This window comes from Amborella trichopoda, chromosome 8 (genome assembly GCF_054954075.1).
Source record: "Amborella trichopoda isolate Santa Cruz 75 chromosome 8, AtrichopodaSantaCruz75HAP2 v2.0, whole genome shotgun sequence".
In the NCBI taxonomy this organism is placed as follows: Eukaryota; Viridiplantae; Streptophyta; class Magnoliopsida; order Amborellales; family Amborellaceae; genus Amborella; species Amborella trichopoda.
Window position 1 is genome coordinate 9,756,525 of NC_142343.1, and position 27,788 is coordinate 9,784,312.

Here is a 27,788-nt window from a genome sequence, read left to right on the forward strand (position 1 = left end):
TCTATACACTGATCTAATGACACTCATGGTTATGTGACTCTTGGTTCCAATGTTCCAAGATCCTAGAGTAATATTGTCCTTCCTTACTTTCACTATGCCCAAGAGCTATCAAGGGAGACTTTGAAAAGGCCAACACTTCAATAGAGATGTTAAAATTTTTTTATGAGACATTTTAGATACTCGCATGGCCACTCTTAAAATATAGATGGTTCATACTATAAATTCTTAGTTATATATCTCTCGGTCTTTTCTTTGTGTAAATCATACTTATTTTGGTATAAAATATACATATGGTATGGTAGGCGTGAGAGAGAGAGAGAGAGGAGAGAGTAGGTTCTATAGTAGAGAAATAAAATTTATGAGAGTGAGAGAGAGGTCGGTCCTTGAGAAGGAAGTAGGGTCCAAGGGGGAGAGAGGGGAAGGATCCAATTAGAGAGAGAATCTAGGGGAGAGAAAGGTAGGCTTGGAGGAGAGAGGGGCATATATATATATATATATATATATATATATGGAAGTATCTACGCAATGCTACAGTGATCTCGCCCATAGCACTATTGCTGTCCCTTTTTTTCGAGCGGCAAGGATTTTTCGACTGCCACGCATATTCATGGCGGTCGAAAAATCCGCGGAAACCGCCACGGATCATGTGCCTTTTGTTGTGGCTCTGTTCAATTGACCGCTACAGACATAGCAAGTCCGTGACTGTAGCGAGAACTATTCATTTTCACTTATAGACGTTTTTTAGTTTTTTCATATATATGTATATATGTATATGTATATATATATATATATATATATATATATATATATATATATATATATATATAGGTGTAGTATATGGATTCATCTGTAGCTGCAAAGGTAAGGTGCACCTTCAAATTTTATCATGTGATATAACTTTGATGTAAAATGTTCGTAGATTTATCTCAAAATCTATTTTTACATCTACTTATAAATTTTTAAATTTAAAAAATGGTTAAAATCAAGTAGATCCATAAACATATGAAAATCTTAAAAATGGACGGTGTAGATAATATGTTGTAAAATGCACTATTTCTAAGATTTAAAATCTTTTTATTTTTCATGGTCATACATCTCGATGTCGAGATGATCAATCAAAGGGTTTTTCAACGTTAAAATTATATTTTTCGATGGATTTTTGAGGTGAATTCGTCACTGTAGACATAAAGTTGCAACCTTATATAAACTTTTTCGTTTATATATATATATAGAGTATTTTGGAGGAGAGTGATATATATATATATATATATATATATATATATATATATATATATATATATATATATATATGGTATAGAGAGAGAGAGTATTTTAGAGGGGTTGGAGGAGAGTATTTGAGGTGAGAGATAAAAAGATTAAGGGCTCATAGAGTGAGAACTGTTAAAAAAGAAAAATTATAGATACCCCAAATTGGACTTTTTAGGTATATTCCAATACTTTTTGATATCACGCTACTAAATTTTCTAGTTATTTTTACATCCACCCTAACGAAAAGAAATTAGACATGTTGTCTCAAAGTAAGTAAAAAATTCCTCAAAAAACCCTACTTCGGTTGACCCTTTTGTTGGATTTCAAATTAATAAAGTCAAAATGTCACAGGATTTACATGGTGCAGAGTGCACAGGCGAATCCCATGTCTTCCACGGGAGTATACTTCCGCTTTCTTTTGAATTTCGCCTGCTTACATTTCTCCAAGCATTATTTCTCAAACTCTCATGCTTGTCTCCCCCCAAGATTCCTTGTACTCACCTTACACTCATTACCATTCCTATAAAATAATCTGTGTTACATCATTTACAGATTTTTTAATCTATATTTAAATTTGCCAATTTTGTAATTTAGCAGCCTGCAATTAGGGTTTTCCTTACATATACCCGAATCCTGATTCCCCAATAATTTCTGTGAAAATCTACTCTATAAAGTTTTGTTTGGGATGATGATAGCTCCATTAGATTCAGTGGAGAACGAATGATATTCAGGATTTGAGCCTCTCATGGCGAATATTCGCTCTCGCAGTGGTTTATTGTGGAAGAAATGGGGCCGAGAATGTATGTTCTTTGCGACCGGTTTTGGTTTCCTCTTAATTGTTCTTCTTCCTAGCTTGAATTCATGGAAAAAGGAAAGTGATATGATCCCAAAGCATTTTCCTGGAACTTCACCTGGTGATCTTGTGGATTTGACTCTTTTGCAAAGCTCAAAGGTTAAAGGAGCTGGTAAGATGCTCATTTTATTCATTTTGACATCTTTAAAAGCAATAATATTTGGTATTTGTCTGATTAGAGCTATTATTCTAAGGTCTACATTGTTTGTTGTCTCCTCAGTCATATCCTTAATACATTGTGTAATTCTTGAATTATATGATTTTTATAATTTAAAATTTAATTTAATTTTTTTTTTTTTTTTGTTTCAGATTTTGTGAAGTCTTTCATGGATCATAAACTAGGAGTTAGACAAATTTGTGATTCCCTTTGCTCTTTATTTCTAGAAACAATTGGTTAAGGTGACCTCTTTTCTATTTGGTTTTCTTAAAAATTATTGGTTTCTGCAAGAATGCAAGTGAGTTCTTGACTGTATAATGCAGTATTAACTTCAAATTTTCAAAACAACTTGCACTTGTTGGGTGGTAAGACTGGATTCCTTTTGGCTATAATTCTTCAATTTTTTAGCTTTACAGTTTCTTTCATATTTTAGATCTTTAGGGCCTGTATTTGGAGGTACACATGCTGTTACAAATGAATTACCAAAAGGAAAGGAAAAGCTTCACTTTGGTAATTCTTTTGGAACATTTACCCAAAAAAAAATCTTTTGGAACATTTACCCCAAAAAAACATCTTTTGGAACTAATACACTACACTATGGGAATCACACAATAATGCATTAGCCCATAGACATTATTTAAGAGAAACTCAACTGGGTTATTGAGTTAAATTGGATTACATGCATGCACTTACTTTTTTTCGATAGTTGGGATTTTGAATGAAATATTACATAACATGCATGGATTGTTTGGACCAGATGGATGGGTTCCATGTCATTTCTTAAGCTGGATTTAGAGTGGAAAATATTAAAGATACCAAAAGACTTGAATTTGACAAGTAGATTTCGTTTTCTAGAAACGCTAGCAACTTAAATTCATGGTATTGTCATTTTTATGGGATTCTGATATATCTCATATTTTATTTTGAAACATAGAATGATAAATCCTAAATGAAACATCTATTCCTTTTCATACTTAGTCCGTATCGTGATAAGAACAAACATTATGAATTTACATTTAAGTTTCAATGGATGTGAATACAAGTGACTTTTTGTGCTTAAATAGTTTGTTTAGATGGAAGCGCTCCTGGATATCATCTTCAGAGGGGTTTTGGATCTGGATCAAACTACTGGATTGTACACATAGAGGTAAGTCCCTCACACATTTTGTCTAAATGATCCTCATTTTCTTCTATTTGCCTCTGGAATTCACATTGTTATTCATTTCTATTGACATCATACAAATTTATTTTCAGATGAAGTACCCAAGCATTAACAGATATAATGCCAATTTCGTGCTGATGTCAGGCTAAATTGCAATACCAATGCATCTTTAGAGTGGCTTTCTATGTCTCAGTTTGAAACCCTAACTGCAGATAAATTCTGCTAAATATTGTGGAAAATATTTGTGGACTGCCAAGTCACGATACTCTTGAAAAAAAATCAAAATTTGTTCCCAAGTCAGTGTAACAATAAAACATACTCACTCTTCTAAATCAAACCAACTTTAGGTAAAATTGTATTATTTGATTTTCTTTACAGCAACCTACAGCATTCTCTGCTGTCCATGTACATTTTTTTTTGTTTTGCAGTTTTTTAGTTATGATTGTTGATATTACTGTTCCTTTTTATTTTGGTTTGTTGATTGGTAAATGTGGTCCGCGGCTGCAACCTAGGGTGCTGAAATAGTAGCTTTAAGCCGCTAGGATACGTCCTACATGGTAAACACAGTTTTCTGTGTTACTGGTTGCTGGTAATGAGACCAACTGCTCTGTTGCTATGGTGATGCCCTTCTTCTCCTTTTATAAAAATTAGAAGTTACTAAAGAAATGCAATAATAATGCAAGGTTGGTAAATAAAAACAATGCAAGGTTTATCAAACAACACGCAAAAGACTGTAGTTGCATTGAACCCCATTGGTGAAGACCTCACCAGTTTTATCAGTAAATGCAAATTTATCTGTCGACATTTTAGGTTCCCTACTATTGTGACTATTATCAATAACAGTTTATCAAATGAATATAGTGTGTTACATGCTACTGAATGAGTCCGGCACTCACATTAACCTTGGAAAAGCCGCTTTCATAGAAACCAATAGATCTTGAGCTTTTCCCACATCAGATTAGTTTTTAGCCAAATGGATCCCATTGCCTGGATTCTTTTCCCCTAGTCTCTCATGATACAATGAAAAAGGCCTTCACACCTTCGTAGCATACCTTTCAAATTTAATCTTTTTCATCCTCGGGGAAGGAGGAGACAATTCACATGATACAGATTAGACAATCTTGAAATTTAAGGTGACAAATTTGATCCTCCAAAAGTTTTCCTGCTTTTCAAAATTTCTAAAAAATTCATAGACATATTTTTCATAGACGTAGTAGCTCACTTGATACATTCTACATTAAGGACTTTTACCAAGTATGCTTGAGAGACACTTCTAAATGAGTATTATCTAAAACTCTACCATGTGTTTCTCTCAAATGTTGAGTATACAATTAGTTATACACCGATGATGCTTTTCGCTCTTAATCATTCTTGTACAGTGTGCTGAAGTCCTATCTTGGCCTGGAAAGCTGCTCTCAACAATCTCAACACTCACATTTTCATCTAAAGTAAAGCTAAAGAATTTCTCTACTGTTAAGGGCACATGATGGATGCGTAGTTCTCTACTTGGTTTAACTTAGAGTGATACCAATTAATACTAATACATTTATTGGTTTCTTGAGACATTGAGTCAATGTTAGTTGGTTCATTCTAACTATATCTTTATAGCGTATGTTTATGTTTTCTCCAGATATTTGCCTCTGTGGTTGTGTCAAAAAATATGTGTATCTATATGTTAATAGTTACTATTTGTTAGTGTGTTACTATCTGCAAAGTTAAAAAAAACAAAGTTGGCTTAATACTTGGCTTGGTCGCAAGCTGTATCAAGTCAGAAGTATTGAAGAAAAATAAAGAAAAAGAACAAGGTTGAAAATGTAGAAAAAATAAGTTACAAGTCATCCAATTGTCCCTTCCATTTTGAAAATTCAAGGCCTGAGTTGACCTGGGTGAGTTTTGAGTTCCTTGCCCGAGTTTCTAAAACTTTCTAATTGATCTATTTTTTCACTTAGAATTAATTTATTCCTAGGATTTTTAAAGGTTCTCATGCAAATATCATGCTCATTTGTATTGTTTTCCTGATAGCTTTATTTTAATGGTATCATTTATGTTTAGTTATTATTTGACCATTGACTACTAATGGAAACTGTTGTTGTTCATCTAGCTCAAGCTGCTTGTACTTTGTCATTGCACAATTAATGCCAGTGTAAGCTCATCTTGACATACTGATTTGGTCTGTAGGGTGGAGGATGGTGCAACACCTTGGAATCTTGCTCTTTACGCAAAAACACTGCATTAGGCTCATCAACCTTCATGGAAAAACAAGTTCCTTTCTCTGGCTTCTTAAGTAGTAACCAATCACAAAATCCGGGTGTGTATGTACTTGCCTATGCACCTCTTTTTGATACAACTTGGGGAGCATATTTGGTTTTTTTAGTGCAACTTATGCAGACAACTTCATTTCTTATCTCATTTCTACATATTTGGTGCTTTTGTTTTTTGGGAATTCTCTATATAGGAGTTTGGGTTCATCAGCATAACGGATTTGCTTATTTCTTGTCATTTATTTGTGAATTTTGTGGATACCAACACAAGAAAAAAGTTCATCTTCCAGAGTTCCAATTTGTACTAGATACTTAAAAAAAAGGGTAAGTTAAAAGAGGGTAAGTGATTTGTACTAGATACTAGGTTCTGGAAACTCGTGCTACATACTATTTTCTTGCACCTTTAACTTTAAATGGACATGGCTGAGAGCTCTTCTGCATGAAACAGTTGAAAATGTAATTTGACGTGGCTGATAGCTCTTCTGCATGAAACAGTTGAAATGTTTCTCTTATTTCATTTGGGTGTTTTAGAGCCGTATTAATTTTGCAATTTCTCAGCAATTCCTCGGAAGACTGTTTCTCTTATTTCATTCTGGCGGGGGTTTTAGAGCCGTATTAATTTTGCAATTTCTCAGCAATTCATCGGAAAACCAATTCTTTACAACTTGGGTGCGTCAAATCATTACTGATTTTGTGATTTAAACTAAATTTCATGAGTTTGTCAAATCACTAGTGTGAATTGAGTTTCATTGTTTATTGCAAGTTGTCTGATTGTTTGGGAGCAGTGTAAACGTCAAAAAGGCTGGATTTAAAAAATATACACCCCACTTTATATTGGTTTTAGGGGTTGCTTTATTTAATTATAGAAAGAGCAGATAAAGCACTTTAGGATCACTACATCTCTAACAATTTTTTCATGTTAAAATTTGTGTATGTTAAGTTCGTCTATCAAGAAATGGTGTCGTCCTGGAGTGACGCTTGGTTATCATATGTATTCATGTGCAACTCAAAACAATCAAACAACTATGTTGAGCTACAAGTCATTGTGATCTCACCTTTTCAAGAACTAAGTTTCCTTGCTGGCGAACTGAATAAAAATCATAAAATTTAGATTTAGGTATGTCATCTAGAGTAAGTTTAAGCCAGAGAATGGTTTTGTGATGCTTGTGTTGCTTTTGTATTCAACTTCTCTATATGTTCTGGAAACTGTAAAAACATAGTTGTTTCCGCAAGTATATGGTATCTTAATGTTAATCTCTGAGCATTCAAGCATCTTTCCCTGGACCGGGTATGTATATATACAAAAAAGAACTAGATTCAACGGGAGAAGGGAAAAAACAAACATTTGCATGGTTTCCCTTTCTTCATTTTTGTTGAGGTTGGAGTTGGTTTCAGATGGAGTATTCCGTAGCATAGAATTTATCATTGCAATGGTTTCTTGAATTTCCAAGTCATAGTTCTGCTAGTTAGCACCATTCCTTTTTGATATCTTGTCAATATCTGAGTAGCACTAAGAAACAAAGTCCACATTGAGTTCATTATTTAATATTTGCTTCATTTTTTATTAACTTGTATGCTATCATTGGTGAATAACTGAGTATCCTTTTTCTTTTTGGGTATCATGCGATCAACATAATTTGTGGGGGCCAGATTGATATTTGAATATTCTATCTTGCAGATTTCTTTAGCTGGAACAAAGTCAGGATTCGTTATTGTGATGGTGCATCATTATCTGGAGAGTTGGAGGATGAAGTCCAGGTAACTTAGATGGCTTGCTTCATTAGTCCACGTTGTTTGTATTAATATGTTTTCTCCTTACATCCCAAACTTGTGATTGAGTGTTTCTTTTGATTGTATTTTTCTGGTGGTCCCCCAATGCAAAAGGGATATGGGCTCTTTTTCAGAGGTCAGAGAATTTGGCGAGCTATTATGGATGAACTACTTTTGAAGGGATTGGCAAATGCTCAAAAGGTTTGTACTTTGTGATGTTTGGAAGATCTACTAAAAGGGCAAATACTCTTAATAGGAACTGAAATGTAAAAGCAAGGTACACTATCATGGTTCAATATCTACTATAATGGAGTTTATCATCTAAGCTGTTTTTAAAGAAAAATTTCAAGCTTCTCACACTAAGCACCCATTTAACATAACTTATTTCCTATTTATCACACTATTAACTTTCTGTTCATGAAACTTTTGTTTACAAGCAACATTATCATCCTGATGTTTTGAATTCTTAGGGAAGGGTCATCAGGAAACATAGATTCCAACATGTGGGGTGGGCGGGAGTTGTAAGCCAAAGAGTAAAGGGGCCTGGGTTTTTGAAGAATTAAGGCTATTAACTAGGCGCAATTAAGAAAGTGGCAGAGGAGATATGTGACACAATCAGTCTAGCTATGGATGTAGGTGGGAATGGCTAGAGAGTCAGATTGTTTAGTAAAAGAACATTGCACAAAGGCAGATGCTCAGGTGTCACTGTAATAGCCAAGCTATTCAGCCTTGGCCGTAAGACCATATGTAACAGTGAAGGAAATCATTGAAGGCTCTGGTTTGCTGCTTTTCGTCGTGCTTTGAAAGTGCTCTCATAAAGCTAAGAGAGGATTTTCAATAGTTCTATTCGTCAAGGTTTGAAGTTGGCTTCATTTGGAAACCAAAAAGTAAAGGAAATAATTCATTGAGGTCGATGTATAGAATTCTAATTAGGAGTAACATTCAAAACTGATGCAGCCCAGAATACTGCTCTTGGGTATCTATATAAGAAATACAAACTTAAGGTATACAAGGGGAACTGCAAAAGGGCAAAATAGTCATTGAATTATCCTTTATGTCTTTTATTTATTTCTTGAGTCATTTTATTCCCTTAGGGGCATAAGTAGTAATTTCTAGAGTCTTTTATGTATTTTTATTCATTTAAAGTCGGTTATAATAAATGGCCATAATTAAATTAGTCGGATGACCAGGATTAAGTCTTGTTTAGGGTTTTCTTAGGTAAGAGATGTAGTCAAGCATTATGAAACATCTTGTTATGGATATTCAAAATCATAAAGCAGCTAGTGCTCCTTCTTTTAACTTTGGTTTTTGAAACTTTCTCTAATTTTTTGTCTTCCTTATCTTCTTCCTTGCTAAACCCAGCTCCAAGCTACTAGGTCTGCACCTGGCTGGTATTAGAATCTGACAGGCTGTGCAGTACTGTAGCACTGTACGGTGCCATAGTTATCGGGATCTCCTCCTTTGGTAAGCGATCCCTTCTAGGATCTCGATTTTGTCGCTTCTGGAACGGATCTCTCTGGGATATTGATTTTTAAATTTTGGGATCTCGAACCCACTGATAGGGATCTTGATTCATGTTGTTAGGGATCTCGATCCCAACTTTAATGACAAGACAACAACCAAACTGATGATTTTCCTTATTTATAGCCAACTAGCAACACAATTATTGCTTATTGCTATCAATAATGAGATTCCTACTTTAAACAGTATAAAAAATCCTAGATTATCATGCTCTTTAAGGTTGGTAACAAGATCCTTAAAAAGTTGGGATCAAGATCCCAAAATGTCGGATCAAGATCCCAAGATGTCTGAATCATGATCCCCAAAAGTTTGGAATCTCGATGCTTAACATTGGGGATCTCGATCCCTAGCATGTGCATTGTACGGACGACATTCCCAACCATAGGGTATCTTCTAGCATTTCACGATCCCATCTCTCCCGATCCCGATCCTGGTATTGTTCTTGCTTCCGATCCCAACAACTATGTACGGTGCTGTAGCATGGTATGTACTATTGTATGGTATTGTAGCGCGTTATAGACAAATACTGTAGCACTATATGGACGACACTGTCGCATTGTACGAACGGTACTATAGCATCAATTTTTGTGCCTTAGATCAACAACCATGCCTCTATGTAAAAGAAAATGAGGAAAAACAACAACCATAGAAGCCTTTGATGCAAGTTCACAAGATGGAATAGCAAATCCGAGTAGATTGGTCAAAACCCTAGCTCTGCATTTGGCATAGATGGAAGCCGCATCTCAAGAGTATGAGATCGAGGCAGTTGAGGAATCTATAAATACCTTCCATGATCAAGCTCAAAGGAGAGAGGTAGCTGATCATACACTAGGGATAATAGGAGGTGGGAAACTGGTCTCAAGGTTGATATCCTAGAGTGGTATGATGGATACCTCCAACCGGTCTCAAGGTTGATATCCTAGAGTGGTATGAGTGATACCTCAAACCGGTCTCAAGGTTGAGATACCAGAGATCCCTTCGACTTGTGATTGGCTTATTCCGAGACATTTGGGCAAGGAGGCTTGGGCGATACGACTAACTTAAAGCTTTGTCTCCCAAATCCTAACCAAAAGCTCTCTCTCTCTCTCTCTCGCTCTCAAGACCCAAACCAAACACCCCTCTCTCTCTCTCTCTCTCTCTCTCTCGCTTCCGAGACCCAAACCAGATCCCTCTCTCTCTCTCTCTCACAATCTGAAACCATAACCTAAAACTCTCTTTCTATGGGTCATTGCTCTATAACCTAAAACTCTCTCTCTCTACAGGTCATTGCACTATATAGTGTCTCTCTAGATTCTGATTGATACCTCAATCTAGGCTCCAGATGGTCACGAAGCCATGAACAAGCGATTAATGGCAATCTGTGGAGCCCTATCACAGTCATTCATGGCGCTTGCTTTAGGGAAGTTCTCCATCCTTGTGGGAGGAGGTCAGTTGTAGATATATTCTCTCTCATTCTTTGTGCTATACCATTCAAGCTGCAGTTTGTTCCCCATTTGATGAAGTTGTTTGAGTTGATACCTAAAGCCAGATATCATTAATGTAATTTAAATTAGGTCGGTTTCCCTTTTGATTTTTTTGCATCAATCACTGCTGTTTTGTTGTAGTGTTTATCTTTTGTATTTTAGGTTTTTCTGAATTCCGGATTGGATTAATCATGGGCCAAGAGCTTCCAGCATTGGTGAGAATGTGATTATATAGTGGTCTGTTTCCCTTTTGATTTTTTTGCATCAATCACTGCTGTTTTGTTGTAGTGTTTATCGTTTGTATTTTAGTTTTTTCTGAATTCCGGATTGGATTAATCATGAGCCAAGAGCTTTGAGCATTGGTGAGAATGTGATGATATAGTGGGTTTAATTTTTGTTGACATTAGTCATCAAAGTCTCTTTTTATTTTTTTTATATGGGACTCTTGAACATGTTGTTGAAGTGTGAGAGATTTAGGAAAGGTGGAATCGTGAGCAGCTAGAAGATGCCTATGGTAGGAAACACAGTTCGTACAGTGCACATCACATGAATCAAGATTCTCAGTTTTTCGGAATCACACTCCAACCCAAATTGAAATGTGAGTTTTCTATCTTTTTGGAATTGCACACCTAACCAAATTGTAACTACACCCGAAATCATCAAAAGGAGTTTCATACGGCAAAAGGTTTGAGTTTCTAGAGTATCATTAACCAATAATCCCTAGTTATTAGAATCAATATATTCAGTATGCTTATCAGGGTTCCCTTAGTAGTAGAATGAAGTTTCTCGACAGTCCTAAGGACCTAAACAAGAGTTCCCCTAGAGGAGCCTTAATAATGGTTACCCACAGGTATTGGAATCAAGGTCGAGTGCCCTTAAAACTAGATTCTACTATTGGTACAATGGGCAGGGTTTGAATTGGTTAAAAAAGAAAAGAAAAAAAGGAGACACTAAAGTGGAAGTTATAGTATGAATTGAATATTTTCCTTTTTCATAATTTGGCCAAAATCTTTGCAATGTTGCTTCTTTCTAAGCTAATTTAGCTGGAATTTGGTTTAATGTGGAATTTCTCTCTCTAGGATTACTTGAAATGCCATATTTTTAGAGATTTTTATTGCTTTAATCTATTAAAATTTATTACTCTCTCTCTAAAATTTCTTGAGGAATTTTTTTTCTGAAATTTATCAAAAGACCCAAAGGATGCACTATTTAACATATTGCCCATTCAACTATTCCAACTGGAGACCATGTCTCTTTTATGGGTATATTTTGAAATTAAATGAAAAGATACGGGTAAAGTGTTAAATTGTTCATCTATCATGGGTAATTTGATAAATTTCCTTTTTGTTATGAGGATTACTTATCACTAGGCTTTTTCAGTCTTGGTAGTTCTTATATTTGTCTTTAACATAATTTATGATGGCCTCATTCAAACAGCATATAGCATTAAGCTTCTGTATATTTTTGGAGGCTTTTAATCAAGCAGTAAATCACATTAAGCATCTGTATTTAATGGAGTTAGCCAGACAACTAACAGACATATGCTCATCCAGAATATGCTAATCATGATCTGGATGATATATCTATGATATATATGTTTTGCATCCAAACAGGTCCATAATGTAGGTGTATATATTAATTATTCTTTTAATTATTCTTTTGATATTTAAGTTAGACATTTGTTTATATGAACCAGAACTTCTCTGTTAACAGGTTTTTTCTTGAAATAATTTCCTCTTTTAATTTTCAATACAGATTGCAAAGCTGTGTACTAATTTTACAATAGCCAATATCCCCTTTTAAGCTTTTGATAAATGTTGATTTGATGCCTCAGGCACTTCTCTCAGGGTGCTCTGCTGGAGGTTTGGCAACATTCATACACTGTGATGATTTTCGGGCACTCTTGCCAAAGGGTGTGACTGTGAAGTGTCTTGCAGATGGTGGTTTTTTTCTTGATGAGTAATATGTCTACCTATTATGATTCCTTTTTTGGTGCACCAGTACAGAGTTGGTTCTTTCTTCTGGAAAATTCCTTTATTGCATGATAATTTGCTAGCACTGCCAAGAGTTATTTCTTTCTCATGAAAAGCTCCATTACTTTGAGATGATTTTCTTTATGATTTTCCAAATATAAAATCATTGATTGTCTTATTCTCCTTTACTATGTCAGAAAGGATGTTTCTGGGAAGAGGTCCATAAAGTCTTTCTATCATGAAGTCGTTAGCATGCAGGTATCTCCTTGATGCACATATTTTTTTCCCTTTTTTTTTGGTTAAAGGTAAGCTGGGTTCGAGATACAAATATTTAATTTTATCTATTGTTTTTTCACCTTTACTCTGCTGTCCTCGTCTTGGACAAATTTGTTTCAGTTTTGGACTAATTCTTCAAAGTTTCCAATATGTTTGAATCTATGTTCAAAAAGCTAGCAGCCTAACCGCCTGGTGGGCCACCCAGGCAGCTGGGAGGCCTTACTACATCCAGCTGGGAGGCCTCACCACACCGCACTGGCCTATGTGGCCCAATGCGGGGCGATGACCATGGGCGGCCAACCATTCGCCAGGTAACCGCCTGGGGGCACCCATTGCATAGGCACCTGTCCGGTGCCCTTTTGGCAAGGACCGAAATTGCCCTCGCCAAAAGGGCCCAACATAGCATTTTCCACCTTGAAATGGGGGGAAATAATATTTGGGGGCATTTTGGCCCACCAAAACCCTAGACAACTATTCCTTTGCCTCAAAAACAAAATTTTTAGCTCAAAAACAATTTTTTTTAAGGATCGAAATTCTTATTCAAAGTTTTCTTGCAAAATTGAGAGGCATTCCACTGAATTTTTTCGAGATTAAAGAGGTTGCGAAAGACAGCTTTTGGCAACTGAAAATGGTCAATTCAAGCCTACTTCAATTGGTTTTTGAAAGGTTAGTAAATTTTAGTGTTTATGTTTAGGGTTTCATATTTTTTGTGAGTATTGTGTTATGTTATACTTTTTATCATTTTCTTTTGAAGTTTGGTTCTATATTTATGATGAAATTTTATGGGTGTTCCTTTTTTTTAGGGTTTCTATTTTTGTGATTATAATATATTTTTGGCAGTGTTTCTACTTGATAAAGCACATTTGAAAATTTATAATATATTTTTGGCTATACTTGGCTTTGTTTCTTTGTCAAAATTTTTTTCCTCTAGTTTCTCCTAAAACTTCTTTTGGCACTTTATTAATACTGTCAACTATCTCATTCTACATAACATTGACTTTGTGCTTAGAATTCCATTTTCCTTCTTTTACCAATTTGTCCCTAAATAAGTCTATGTTCTCCTTTTTTCTTCCACCACATAGTTTATTGGATGCCTATTAGTTTTTGGTGTAGGGAAATTTGAGGAAAACAGTAAAATCAGCAAGAAACAAGCCAAACACAAGTACAAGTCGAAGAAACCTGGGGTTTCTTCCTCATACCCCAAGCTAGGGTTCCAACAGCCTAGGCTTTTCTCTTTTTTAGTATTTAAAAATCATGCGGAATCCCCACTCAAAACACCACATATCTCTTATGTATTATAATTCAATGTTCAAAGACATTATATGTCCATACAATGATTAAAATGACCTATATATCATAACTTAAACTTCAATTTCGTAATGATAAATTTACCCATGTGAATAGTACCCACGAATAGTACTCATGAATAGTACTTGTGAATAGTTCTCATGAAATAAACAAAAAAAATATAAAAACCCTAGAATCCCAAAAAAAACTAAAAACCTAAGAAATAAGCCCTAAAAGAAAACTATAATATACATCCCTTTAAAGTTGAATGAAAGTAAAAAATAAGAACAATTTTTCCCTCCATCAGTTTCATTCTCTCTCTTCCATCTCTTTAGGTAGACATCCATAACCATGAGCTTATAATGTGTGGTCTAACTCTCTCCTGGGATAACCTTGTAATCTTCACATGATGGTTGATTTACCTTCTTGACTAGAAAGACATTTATCTGGCTTTTATATGATCCATTTTTATAAGTTATTAAATGTTCATCTCGCTTATTAAAGTAGGTGTTTGCTATTGCTAGGGCGTAGGCCATAGCAAAATCCAGGATAGCCTTACTTATCTCATTTATTTCCCCAAAGGCATATCCCTCGTGTATCCCTTCATATTCTCTACTATCTTTGCCTATATGACTATTTAAGTCCCCTACTAAAAAGTTCCTTTCTCCATTTGGTATTTCATGGACAAGTCCATCCATGTCCTCCCAGAATTCTCTTAATTTTATCCTCTATGTGCTACCTATGATGCATAAGCACTAATTACGTTAAGAATCTCCTCCCCTAACACGAGTTTGATTTATAGGAGCCTCTCACCTACTTTCTTGACATTAACTGCTTTGTATTTTAAATCTTTATCTACTATTATGCCTACGCCGTTTATTATTACCTTTTCTTATATACTAAAATTTATATCCTTGAATTTCCGTAGCATTTTCCCTTTCCATTTAGTTTCCTGTAGACAAGCTATGTTAACTCTTTTGCGTCTCATGGTATCCACTAACTCCATGCTCATGCCTGTTAACATTCCTACATTCTGTGTGGCTAGACAGATCATACTCTCTTACACACGCTTCTTTACCTACGGTCCTGCATAATGATGCAGGAACCCTTACCTACTTGTCCTTGTAACTGGGCATTGTTGCGGTGTGTTGTTTCGAGGGATGCCCTAGCTAACCTTAGTCATTTCTCACTGCCCTCGAGTATCGGTACAACGCATCACTTTAGGGGAACGGCCTAGGTAACTGTTGCTTATTTCTCACTGCATCGGGGGGGCGGGGGGGGGGGGGGGAAGGTGCAGCGCATCGCTTAAGGGGAAGGCCTTAGCATGAGCATATAATATAGGTTCAGGATTCGTGATAGGATGTGGCAAAGTTTTGTGCTGGCTACCTACTTATTGCAACCCACCTTCTGTACTCGGGCTTGGAATGAATTAAGGAAAAGTTTAAGGTCCTCACCCTTATTAGATTATGCAATCGACCTCTTTTACCCTGACTGGGTTAACATGATATAATATAATATTGATAACCTACTCTAGGGTACTTCAGTCTAAAGTGACAGCAATTAAAGGGGTTTATTTAATTGTATCCATGCATGGCCATTTTGGGTTGGCCTGTGCTCTTTTTGGTTCATCGACAATTGTGATTAATTTAATTATTGATGCATGTTATGAACTCAGAATGTTCAAAGTTTTTAAATAGCAATTATATACTAGGAGACTATTTATTTTTGGTACAAGAAGCTCACAAATGTTTCTAGCAATTGAATGTGAAGTTCAATGGATTGAAGTGTGTCACAACATTCGAGAAATTTTATTTTTGACTTGTGCCAAATCAATACACATTCTCAACCACTGGATTTCAGATCCAATGGTCAATAATGATTGTGACCTCCTTGTATCAAAAGTAAATGGTCTCATTTCCTTTTAAATGAAAGATATGAATTCTTGTGTCGTTTTTATTTTGGATGGAAAAATAAACACGTTGTTGCCACAATTTGAATAATAATAATGTGTGTAAACCATTGAGATTCAGCTCATTTAATAACCTATGATGGTCATTTTCCATGTCAGTTTAGGTGAACTATTCAAAAGTGTTTCTTTAGATAATGATTCCCCGATATCTATTTCATGTTAAAGTTCTCGCCAATCATTAAAAAGAAAAGGAGACTGTGGATTCTATTTATCCTAATGTTTTCTCGAGAATTATTTGTCGAAGTGATTGGATCATTTATAAATGAATTTGAATACAATTTTTTATTGTCTACGGTATGATCTGTTTAAAAAGGGATCATGCATTCACTCAAAAACAAAAGAAGGGATCATGCATTTTGGTTAAGCATTCTTTTTCATCCTGATCCTATTGCAACGTAATGGTTATTCTGCTATTGAAATCACGTCTCAAAAATAATGTCATTTGTTTTCCAGTTCCTGTCTTGCAAAATCAAGTGTATGCATTCTCAGTCTCCGTCAAACCCATATAAAAAATTATGCGTGACATACTTTAATATGATAAATTCTTATTCCAAAACAAAATCATAACTACATATGCATAAAATCATCAACCAAAATTACCAAATGTTCTGGTGGTTTGTGATTAGTGCCAAACTCTTCTATCATCTTGATAATATGCCATCATTCTTCAGTTTGTTGGCCCCCCAGTAATCCCAACTGGATCTTAAGTGCATCTCAAATTTTCTGTTCAAGTTAATTATATAATATAAAAAACTAACTTTTGTGTTTGAGTGTTTTTTGAGATAAATGGTTGTTGTCGTTTTTCATATGAGAAGGTATTATGTATCCCGAGTTTTCCTTTGAATGCCTGCTATGGAATTAAAACTCAAAAAGTCAGAAAAAATATCTTCATGGGGATCCTCTTTCTCTTTTCTGTCTTTTCTTTCCTTCTTCTGTCACATATTTGATGGAGTCCTCAACTTTGAATTTTTGATCAAACGTATCTGAGTCCAACAAGGATTGGTACTCAAGGTTTACTCTTTCATGTGGAGTCAAAGCAAATCTCAACTTGATCACTTAAGTCTTGAAATCTGGGCGAGTAACCATACTTTGTTGATGTATCAACTTCTGTTTTTGCTTGGCATGCACTTTGCATGCAAGGATATATGAAGATCAATGGTAGCATACTGTACTAGAGGAACAAAGTGAGTTTGTGATTTAGTTTCTCATGTTTGTTCATTTATTTATTTACTAATTTTGAGTTAATGCATGTCTTGTCATTTTGCTGCCCCCAATTAGTTGGGAAAGGCTCTAACGATGATGATGATGATGATGCATGTTTTGTCATTTTCAAAATGTAATCGTTTTATCTTTACCAATTTCTATGGGTATTGTTCCTTGTCCTCAGCTTGTTGGACACCTTAGGAAAACTGTGTTAGTTATCAAGAAAATTTAGTATTGGTGGCTTGTCTATCGAGAGTTTCAGTGGCAAGCTCCATTAGAATCTGTTCACAAGTATTTCCTTCTTTTCCAATAATGTGTATTTCCTGATAAGTTTTTAAGCGCTTTGGCTTTCATGTGTGTTTTGACAGTTTTGCAATATACCACATCTTCTATTTTACATATCCATGAGTTTTTTTTTTCTAATTTTCTTTTCCTATAATATACATGATTTCGTCGCCTTCAAGTTTTTTTCTGATTGTTTATTTTTCAGGGGGTGTCAAAAAATTTACGGAAGGATTGTGTCTCAAGAGTCCAACCATCTCAAGCAAGTCTTTAGTTTGGCACTATGATCCTTTATTTCCATTTGATTGACACTTTGAGCAAGCCATCCTGTTCCAAATTATCTAATGTTTTGCCACATTGGGATTTGGGATGTCAGTGTTTCTTCCCGCAGGAATTTATAACAGGCATAGAGACCCCAATTTTTATAGTAAATTCAGCTTATGATTGGTGGCAGGTAAATGTTACCATCCCTTCTGTTCAATTTGAGAAGTCAATTCAAGCATTGACAATACTATCCTTTTTTCTTCAGATACAAAACATTTTGGCACCAGATGATGCTGATCCTCATAATGACTGGCTGAAATGCAAGCAGGACATATACAACTGTAATCTAGATCAGCTAAAAGTGCTGCATGGTAATGGCCCGATATCATATGATGAATATGCTACTAATTTTTAAATTGCCGTGTTTACCTTAGTTTTAACAGGTTTGTGACTAATGCAATGCAGAATATAGGAGTAGCATGCTTGATGCTTTGGAGCCATTCCAGCATTCTAAAAATGGGGGCATGTTTATAAATTCCTGCTATGCACACTGTCAGACTTGGAAGGATAAAACATGGCATTCACCTGAATCCCCAAGACTGAACAATAAGGTACCAATGCGTGCTTTTCTCTCTCATTCCGAAGATTCTTGTGGGGCTTGAAGAAACTTGCCTAATTGAATTGATAGTATTATATCTTGTGTAATCTGCTTTAAAAAAAGAAGCTTGTATGTTATAAAATAAATTAATGACGAGGAATAGGAGTTTGGAATGCCAATCCATTCAAATCTGTTCTAACATTTGAAGTGTCTTGGATTGCTTTCTAGTCATTTTATAGCAAGGTTAACTAATGGAGACTGGAGTGAAATGGTGTCTAGCTCGAGAGAGAGAGAGAGAGAGAGAGAGAGAGAGAGAGAGAGAGAGAGAGATGCTCCTCTCACACAGTTCTCGCATGGTATCAAATAAAGAGCGTTCAAGCCCTAGTCACAGATCTCAAGAATCTAGAACTTCACCTTCCCTCCTCCCTCTCCTACAGTGTGAGGGAGGCTCTTCCTCAAAGTGAAAATTTTGGCTCAGGTTTCTATCTCTTATCAGCAAGTCATTTATGGCTAGACCCCTTGCCCAGCGCAGACAAAGACATAAAAAGGCTGAAGGCGCCCAGTGAAGACAAAGACATACAAAGGGCAGAGGCCACAGTAAACCTCTCCCATTACACACCCCAGCGCTGTCCCCCCTTCTCCCCCCCCAACACCACACACACAAAACAAAAAAAATAGAAATATTGTATAAGTCCTATTCCCACCTGATTAGACCAAATCTTGACCATGTATTGCCTGCCCATATCTCAGTAACGAACCCTTCTCCCTCTCATTACCCAACATTACTCACCTTACCAAGGTCCATCCATGTATATGACCATTTCACATCCTCTACCCTGGTCCTACCCAAAAGCAGCCACTTGCTATAGGTTGAGTTTTCCATGTTTCTTGAATTTTGCTGTTTTTTAGTAATAAGGTATACATTACTCAAGTTTTTTATTTTTCCAAGATCTATACCCTTAGTAAATTTAGTCCGCTTGCCCAAATGCTGGGTTTACTAGGTTTAGTAGCTGGCAGAGTTGAGCCCTAGCCCTAAGCTGGGAAAAGTGTCTTTTTGGGATTGTGGTCAAGCATGAAGCATAATTTACTACCTTTGTATGGATCTAATATTCCATTCAGATCTGTGTTTGGTCAACTTCCAATCCTTAGTTTGACAAATCCGATTAGCGAAAAAAAATAGTTAATAGATCCCATGAGATAGAACCACTGTTACTGAATGGCTTCTTGCATTTAATAAGACTAATGACTACTTGACAAACCCAAGTATGAGATCCCTAAGAGATTATTTTATTTTTTTTCCTTTTTAGATGAGTGGCAAGAGATATCTTGGTGATTATTGATACCAGTGAACTTGATGTGAAAACTCATCATCTTTTGTTCTAGGTTGCTGAGGGGAGAGGTCTGAGACTAAAAGACATTTGCCAGATTGTTCTTTTCTTTCCTGCATTACCTTTTTCTCATTTCTTCTTGAGATTTTCATATGGACCCTTCTGTGGCATTTGCTTTATTTGTTTTTGTGGCTATACTTCTTAGTACCATGGCAAAGATATGGTGTGCCAAGTCATACTACTCTCTCGATCTTTCAGTCTAACACTATTGACACATGGAATGCATTACTTAAGTTTAATGAATCAGAGTTTTGGACAACCATTGCGACTTCCATGGAACTCAGTATTCTACAAAGCAGGGAGCTTCCTTAGGATATAAGTGATTGCTTAGAAAATTGGCATTTAGTTCATCTCTGTTTCAGAGGTGGAAATTTGATGGAACCGTGAGCATGTCAAGTTCATCTTATCTTCAGTGCCTTGGTGGTTATAAAGCCAATGCTGTTTTGGTGGTAGAAATTCGATGTCTTCGTGATCTTGACGAGTCATTTGATCTTCAAGGCATTTGATGACGGTCATACAGCAGTAGGACTCTGTGTGTATTTTGGAGCCTAATGCATGTTCTAACTCAAAAGGTTTATCTGGAAGCATCTGTACAATGTCCCTGGCTAAGATAATGACTTCAAGATATTAAAAGTAGTACAGGACTTGCTTAGTTTTAACCACGGAAATGGATCAATTAAGAATTCGTCCAATAGGCAGAAGAGGTTTGAGATCAGTCAAACTATTACTAGCTCCTTATGTGCCTCTTGTTGCTTTAAGACTTTCATGAAATATGTAAAAAGGAAATAGGGATGTTCAACTTCCATGTTAGTTTAGATACAAAAGTGCAGCCCCTTCTTGATTATCCCCTTCTGAGGAATGTGTGCCCCCTACTAATTAAATGTAAAACACATGAAGTGTGAATAACATTGTCTTAGATAACAGTTTCAAAAAAATAAAATTGTCTTAGATAAAATTCATATTTGTTGGGATTGGGATTGGGATCAGGATAGGGAGTAAGGGATCGTGAAATGCTAGAAGGTCCTTATGATTTGGAGCGTCGTCTGTGCAATGCATATGTTAGGGATCTAGATTCCCAAATGTTAGAGTTCGAGATCTTAACATTTTGGGGATCTTAATCCAGACCTTTCGGAATCTGGATCCTAACCTTTTGGGGATCTTGCTTCCAACCTTGAGTAGTATGTTTAGTCTAGGACTACATATACTCTTTAAAATGTGGATCTCTTGATTTATAGCCAACAAGGAATACAACTATATTAAAAGTATAGTTGCGTCACTAGTTGGCTATAAAAAAAAAAAAAGATCAGTTTGATTGTTGTCTTGTTCTTTAAAGTTGGGATCAAGATCCTTAATACTAGGAATCGGGATCCCTAATAGCGGGGATCGAGATCCAGAAATTAAAAATTGGGTTTCTATGAAGAACCCTTTTCCGGAGCTCCAAAATGAGATTGTAGAGCAAGAGCACCACCTATGTTGGGAGATCCCGGTAAATATGATACAATTATACTTGCAACATATGTAGAATTCTGTTCCTTGATAAGTTTAGCTCTAATCTTCACAACATGTAATGATCCTAAAATTTCAAAAAAAAAAAAAAAAAAAAAAAAAAAGAGAGAGAAAAGAAACTTTTAATAAGAGATGGTCCACATGAGCATGATGGTCCTTAAGGACCATCACTATTTTCAAAAGCTTTTGCCGCCTTGCTCTTGCCACGTCCACTAAAGCACGTGGGCTTTAAGCGTTTAAAGTGTAATTTAACGGTTACACCTCATGTGTGAGGTGTAACTTAATAAAAGAATATAATATAGTACCCTAAGAATTTAAATACGAGAGGCAAGGACTTCCACCCTAGAAAATTTTGAGATCTTTCTCTCTCTAGTCGAAACGCAGTGAGCTTTTTCTCTTTTTAGCTGAATTTTTATTGGAAGCTCCCTCTCAAATATTTTAGGTAAGTGACTTCATTATCTTGGAAAATAATCTGCTATTTTTAAACATGAAATGAAATAATTATTTCTGCTTATTATCATGAATTTTAGGCGCGATAAATTTTATGCGCAAGTGACCTCATTAATTTGAAAAATAATCTTTTTAATAAAATTGTGATATTTTATCTATGATAGAAATCTTAAATGCTGTAAATTCTTAAAAATAAATTTATTTATTTTTCTTGTCTATTGTTAGAAAATTTTAGATACTGTAAAGTTATTAGAAATAAATGTGATATTTCTACTTTTAGTAAAATTGTGAGATTTCTTTCTACTGTTTTTGAATATTTAGACATTGTAAATTCATGTGCAAATGACTGCCTTGTTATTTGAAAACTGATATATTTGCAATTAATTATAGCATTGTCTGTGAAATGTTTATTTGCGAATTGACATCCCATAAATTGTGATAATTCCGTATTCTTGAATTTCTATAAGAGTTTTTCTATACATATTAGATTGGCAATTATGCTAGAACGTTTTTACGAACTGCTACCTTTCTAAATTTGAGCCCAAAATATTTTGAAGTGTTATTGAAAGTGATTGTTATTAATGGTTTTAGTGAAATTCATATTAATGATTTCAGTGATATGTTGAGTACATGATATTGCTGCTTTCGAATGTTTAAAGAGATTTAGAAATACTTTAAGTATGCAAGTTGACTCATCCAGTTCGCCGGTGCGGTTTAAGTGGACCTATCCGGGATGTCGGTAGGGATTAAGTGGATTGATCCGGTACGCCAGTGAGGTATAAGTGGACCTGCAGGGATTAAGTGGACCTATCGGGGACGCCGATAGGGATTACGTGAACCCATCAGGACGTTGATGGGGTATATAGGTGACCTACTTGGGACGCCAGTAGGGTAATTTTGTGGAATCTTTTGCATTATTCATTGCCGTTAAAATGTTATACGCATTTCAATTATTCGAATCAGTGTTTTAAAAATCGGCGAGTCGAACCTGACTCTCCTGGTTCGACTCGGGAACAAGCACAGCCGGGCCGGTTCCGATACAAAACTGGGAACCGCCCGGTTTTAGAGAAGAACCGTCGGTTCCAATCCGGTTTTGTCCAGTTCTACCCGGTTCAGCCCGGTTCCCTCCTTACACGCGTGCGACACGCACGTGCACGTGTGCGAGGTTACCCCAATATTTCTATACAAACATTTTAATCTATATTACATAGGTATTTATATACCAAAGTGAAATACCCATCTTTCGATGTGGGATAATTCCCAAACATCATTAAATGAAAAAGGAATTTAAATATATTCTATTAATCATCAAGTTATAAATACATATGGTGAGGTGGCGTGGTGGTTAAGACCTTTGCTTCTTTATGTGATGTCTCAAGGTCGAGTCCCCCTGGGCGTTATTTTTTTGCGTTGTATAGGTTTTATTGTATACATTGTATAAATATTTTTTTAAATAATATAAAAAGCATAAAAAAATGAAAAATAAAAAAGTTAATTTTTTGTACAGCAGTTAATTTTTGTTGTATATAGTGGTATAATTATTTTTTTAAATAATATGAAAGGCATAAAAAAATCAAACATAAAAAATTTATTCTATTTGAAATCTCCATCTTTCTACTAACAATCTCTTTCACTAAATTTATTATAGAAACCTAAAAAAATAAATTTTTGAAAAATTAAATTGTTATTTCGAAAATTTGTATGAATTTTATTAATTTTTACATTGATAACCAAATCTTTTATTTTATTTATTAATTTTTACATTATAAATCATGCAATGTATTATTTTTCTTACAGTTGTCAATAATACATTTTAAATTAGATAATATTATAAAATATTTTTAATTTGTTATTATTTGTCTAATAAAATAATTATAAAATATAAACTAATAATTATAATTTCAGTATATAATATTATAATTAGTTAGGTTTTAATAATTTTGGATTATAGTTAGTTAGGCTGTAATAATTTGGATTTTTTTAGCGGAATAGGGTTTTTCGCCAAAATGAGATTTTAATGGCCATTCTTTCATTGATTAGTCTACTCTTTATAATAGTCCATGTATAATTATATATTTTATCTATGATAATTCTATGATTTTTCTTTTATGTGATGCAAATTTAATGGTTAACATAAGTTTATACAGGGAAAGAACATCTCAATATTCACAAATTGATGAAAAAAATGAAAGTTAATAATGTAGTACCTTCATTTCTTATTGGATTCCTAAAAAAAAATATTTATAATGAATTTTAACAATTTTTTCGAATTTGTTTGAAGCTTAAATCTGACTGATTCAGCCGATTCCTGATCCGGATCGCTGATTCGCCAATCCGGATCGATTTTTGAGATGCCCGATCCGGGTCACCGATCCGCTTTTTAAACCATTGATTCGAATTATACTTAATTATGCATTTTTTTTAAAGTGAAACTGTTAATGCATTTCTGTTAACAGATATTCTTTTTGAAAATATTGATATCTTTCAAGCATGATTATTTTTAGGATTATGATGATCACTTACTGAGTAGCCAAACTCACCAAATTATGGTAAACATTTTTTCAGGATAATTACAGTTTCATTTTGAGTGCTCGTCAGGATTAACTCTGAAAGATACTGTAGTTGTGCTTAAACTTTCTTTTGTTACTTTATAAGAATTCGCCACTGTAAATTTATCCTATCAAGAGATGTATATATGTTTTGACTATCACATCTCAGGAATATCAGTATTGTAAATTCTTGGGGCGTGACAAATATGGTATCAGAGCAATAGGTTTAAGATTCTTAGGAAATTTAAAAAGAATGTACTTAAAATAATAATGAAGTTGAAAGAATATGAGAAAAAATATCTCTATCTTTTTCAGTAATCAGGTACACAAATTTAGATGACTAAATTTCTTCAAGGGGGGAAGAATGTAATGATCCTAAAATTTCAAAAAAAAAAAAAAAAAAAAAAAAGAAAGAGAGAAAAGAAACTTTTAATAAGAGATCGTCCACATGAGCATGATGGTCCTTAGGGACCATCACTATTTTCAAAAGCTTTTGGTTTAAAGCTTTTGCCGCCTTGCTCTTGCCACGTCCACTAAAGGACGTGGGCTTTAAGCGTTTAAAGTGTAATTTAACGGTTACACCTCATGTGTGAGGTGTAACTTAATAAAAGAATATAATATAGTACCCTAAGAATTTAAATACGAGAGGCAAGGACTTCCACCCTAGAAAATTTTGAGATCTTTCTCTCTCTAGTCGAAATGCAGTGAGCTTTTTCGCTTTTTAGCCGAATTTTTATTGGAAGCTCCCTCTCAAATATTTTAGGTAAGTGACTTCATTATCTTGGAAAATAATCTGCTATTTTTAAACATGAAATGAAATAATTATTTCTGCTTATTATTATGAATTTTAGGCGTGATAAATTTTATGCGCAAGTGACCTCATTAATTTGAAAAATAATCTTTTTAATAAAATTGTGATATTTTATCTATGATAGAAATCTTAAATGCTGTAAATTCTAAATAATAAATTTATTTATTTTTCTTGTCTATTGTTAGAAAATTTTAGATACTGTAAAATTATTAGAAATAAATGTGATATTTCTGCTTTTAGTAAAATTGTGAGATTTCTTTCTACTGTTTTTGAATATTTAGACATTGTAAATTCATGTGCAAATGACTGCCTTATTATTTGAAAACTGATATATTTGCAATTAATTATAGCATTGTCTGTGAAATGTTTATTTGCGACTTGACATCCCATAAATTGTGATAATTCCGTATTCTTGACTTTCTATAAGAGTTTTTCTATACATATTAGATTGGCACTTATGCTAGAATGTTTTTACGAACTGCTACCTTTCTAAATTTGAGCCCAAAATATTTTGAAGTGTAATTGAAAGTGATTGTTATTAATGGTTTTAGTGAAATTCATATTAATGATTTCAGTGATATGTTGAGTACATGATATTGCTGCTTTCGAATGTTTAAAGAGATTTAGAAATACTTTAAGTATGCAAGTGGACTCATCCAGTTCGCCGGTGATGTTTAAGTGGACCTATCCGGGATGCCGGTAGGGATTAAGTGGACTCATCCGGTACGCCGGTGAGGTATAAGTGGACCTGCAGGGATTAAGTGGACCTATCTGGGACATCGATAGGGATTAAGTGGACCCATCAAGACGCTGATGGGGTATATAGGTGACCTACTTGGGACGCCAGTAGGGTAATTTTGTAGAATCTTTTGAATTATACATTGCCGTTAAAATGTTATACGTATTTCAATTATTCGAATTATATTTAATTATGCATTTTGTTTAAAGTGAACTGTTAATGCATTCCTGTTAATAGATCTCCTTTTTGAAAATATTGATATCTTTCAATTATGATTATTTTTAGGATTATGATGATCACTTACTGAGTAGCCAAACTCATCAAATTATGGTAAACATTTTTTCAGGATAACTGCGGTTTCATTTTGAGTGCTCGTCAGGATCAACTCTGAATGATACTGTAGTTGTGCTTAAACTTTCTTTTGTTACTTTATAAGAATTCGCCACTGTAAATTTGTCCTATCAAGAGATGTATATATGTTTTGACTGTCACATCTCAGGAATATCAGTATTGTAAATTCTTGGGACGTGACACAACATCAATGTTTCACTCTAGAAATCTGGATCATAAAGAAATCAACTGGTGACAAGACTTGGTGCACTCAGTTGACAGTCAAAACCTGTAAATATGAACTTATATGGGCAACCAATAATTTGATCCAAGTTTACCCTCAAACATGTGACAGAATGGATATCCATATCTAGTAAAGACGGGAGAGGGCTTATCTCCACAAGAATGATTATCTTGATAAACAGGAGGTGGCTAGCTGTCAACCTTCACTGGTTTTTTATATGAAGTAGGATCAGGTTTCCTCCAAACAGTCATCAACGGCTAGCGCATGTTCTACTCTTTCCACTAATAAAAAGTTCATTGAATTCATGTCATCCAATTCATAATCTTTAATCTTGAAGTCTAGAAACAGCTGTGTATTACTGGTCATCCATCTTCCTTCAGAGACATCCATCTCCTTTATGTCCAACCCATTCTCGAAGTAGGAAGATCGATTTTTTCATAAACGTCTTTTGAGAAGTGAACGGAAACAAATTAGAATTGTTCTGCATTTTTTATTGTAACTAATAGAGAGTAATTTTCCTTTAATATGACTTTTTAGGTTTTTGCCATTTTTGGGATCAGGGCCTTTCATGTTTCTTCAACAAATACTTGAAGGCCTGGTTTGTCAGAAAAAGAGTACTCAAGGACTGTATTGATTCATAAATTGGTTTTAACCTGATTTTGATTCATTTACTGTTTGAATGAATTCCACATATCAGAAATTGCTGACTAAATTTGTTAAATATCATGAACAGACAATTGCAGAGGCTGTTGGAGACTGGTACTTTGAGAGAAAAGAAGTGAAAGAGATTGATTGTCCATTTCCTTGCAATCCTTCATGTAATAATGAGGTCTTCAGTTAGATGCGAGCTTTGTGAATTGCAAGGACATGGTGTACTTCGAACAATAAACAAGTTGGTATATGTTACTGTGTTGTTCTCCAACCATTCGAAAATATGTATTACGTAACTTTGGTAACATGTGGCATATTCTTCCATGTTACAAATATAGAAGTGAATTGTCATTAGTTTGATAATGTTTGGGTGGATACATTAAAATTGTAGCCTATCTATTATTAGAGATGTTGATTGTGGGTCGAAATTTATTCTTCCAATGCCAAGATCTGTCTACTTAGTATGAACTGCAGTCATGTTTTCCCTTGGCAGAAGAATGTCAAGAGAATTATCCAGAAAAGAAGATTGAAAATTTGATATGTATAGACCTCAGTCTATGTGGTGAATCGATAATTAGAGAGTGATGAAAGCCATTAGTACAATCTCTGTAAAGCAGAATTCAATAAAGGAGATTCTTAACACAGTCTATCTATGGAACTAGATCAGAGATAAGTCAACCAACTATGTTTTAACTTTACAAATCTAATAAGGAAAAAGTTTATATCAGTATGCAACCTTATAATGTAGAACTACGGATGCACCTCAAAAATCCATTGGAAAAGGTAGTTTTAATGTTGAAAAACCCTTTGAT

The 27,788-nt window shown here is 34.7% G+C and overlaps 1 protein-coding gene across 26 annotated transcripts; it reads left to right on the forward strand.

Annotated features, from left to right (window-relative positions):
• The first annotated feature begins 1,632 nt into the window (after positions 1-1,632).
• Positions 1,633-27,404, forward strand: LOC18436070 (pectin acetylesterase 5). 26 transcript variants are annotated; one of them, XR_016061435.1, is made up of 16 exons: positions 1,633-2,234; positions 3,344-3,426; positions 5,620-5,749; positions 7,381-7,460; positions 7,587-7,673; positions 10,308-10,419; positions 10,598-10,671; positions 10,920-11,054; positions 12,291-12,415; positions 12,627-12,687; positions 13,302-13,371; positions 17,655-17,708; positions 17,823-17,900; positions 17,976-18,081; positions 18,176-18,321; positions 26,863-26,937. XR_016061435.1 is itself a non-coding variant. In XM_088874664.1 (14 exons), the coding sequence occupies exons 1-14, from the start codon at positions 2,015-2,017 to the stop codon at positions 26,914-26,916; spliced, it is 1,410 nt and encodes a 469-aa protein (XP_088730790.1). In that variant the 5' UTR covers positions 1,633-2,014; the 3' UTR covers positions 26,917-27,404. The 26 variants fall into 26 exon arrangements, 9 of the variants coding, with proteins under 9 accessions (XP_088730790.1, XP_088730787.1, XP_088730788.1 ...); XR_016061430.1 differs by having other exon boundaries at positions 10,934-11,054; XR_016061434.1 differs by lacking the exon at positions 13,302-13,371 and having other exon boundaries at positions 26,863-27,404.
• Positions 27,405-27,788: the final 384 nt, after the last annotated feature.

Bases quoted from the DNA above. Each gene is read 5' to 3' on its own strand.
- LOC18436070 (XM_088874661.1), top strand. From the start codon at position 2,015: ATGGCGAATATTCGCTCTCGCAGTGGTTTATTGTGGAAGAAATGGGGC. The intron at 5,750-7,380 runs GTGTGTATGTAC...TCTATCTTGCAG, and splicing joins TAACCAATCACAAAATCCGG to ATTTCTTTAGCTGGAACAAA. The intron at 10,420-10,597 runs GTCAGTTGTAGA...GTTTTGTTGTAG, and splicing joins CTCCATCCTTGTGGGAGGAG to TGTTTATCTTTTGTATTTTA.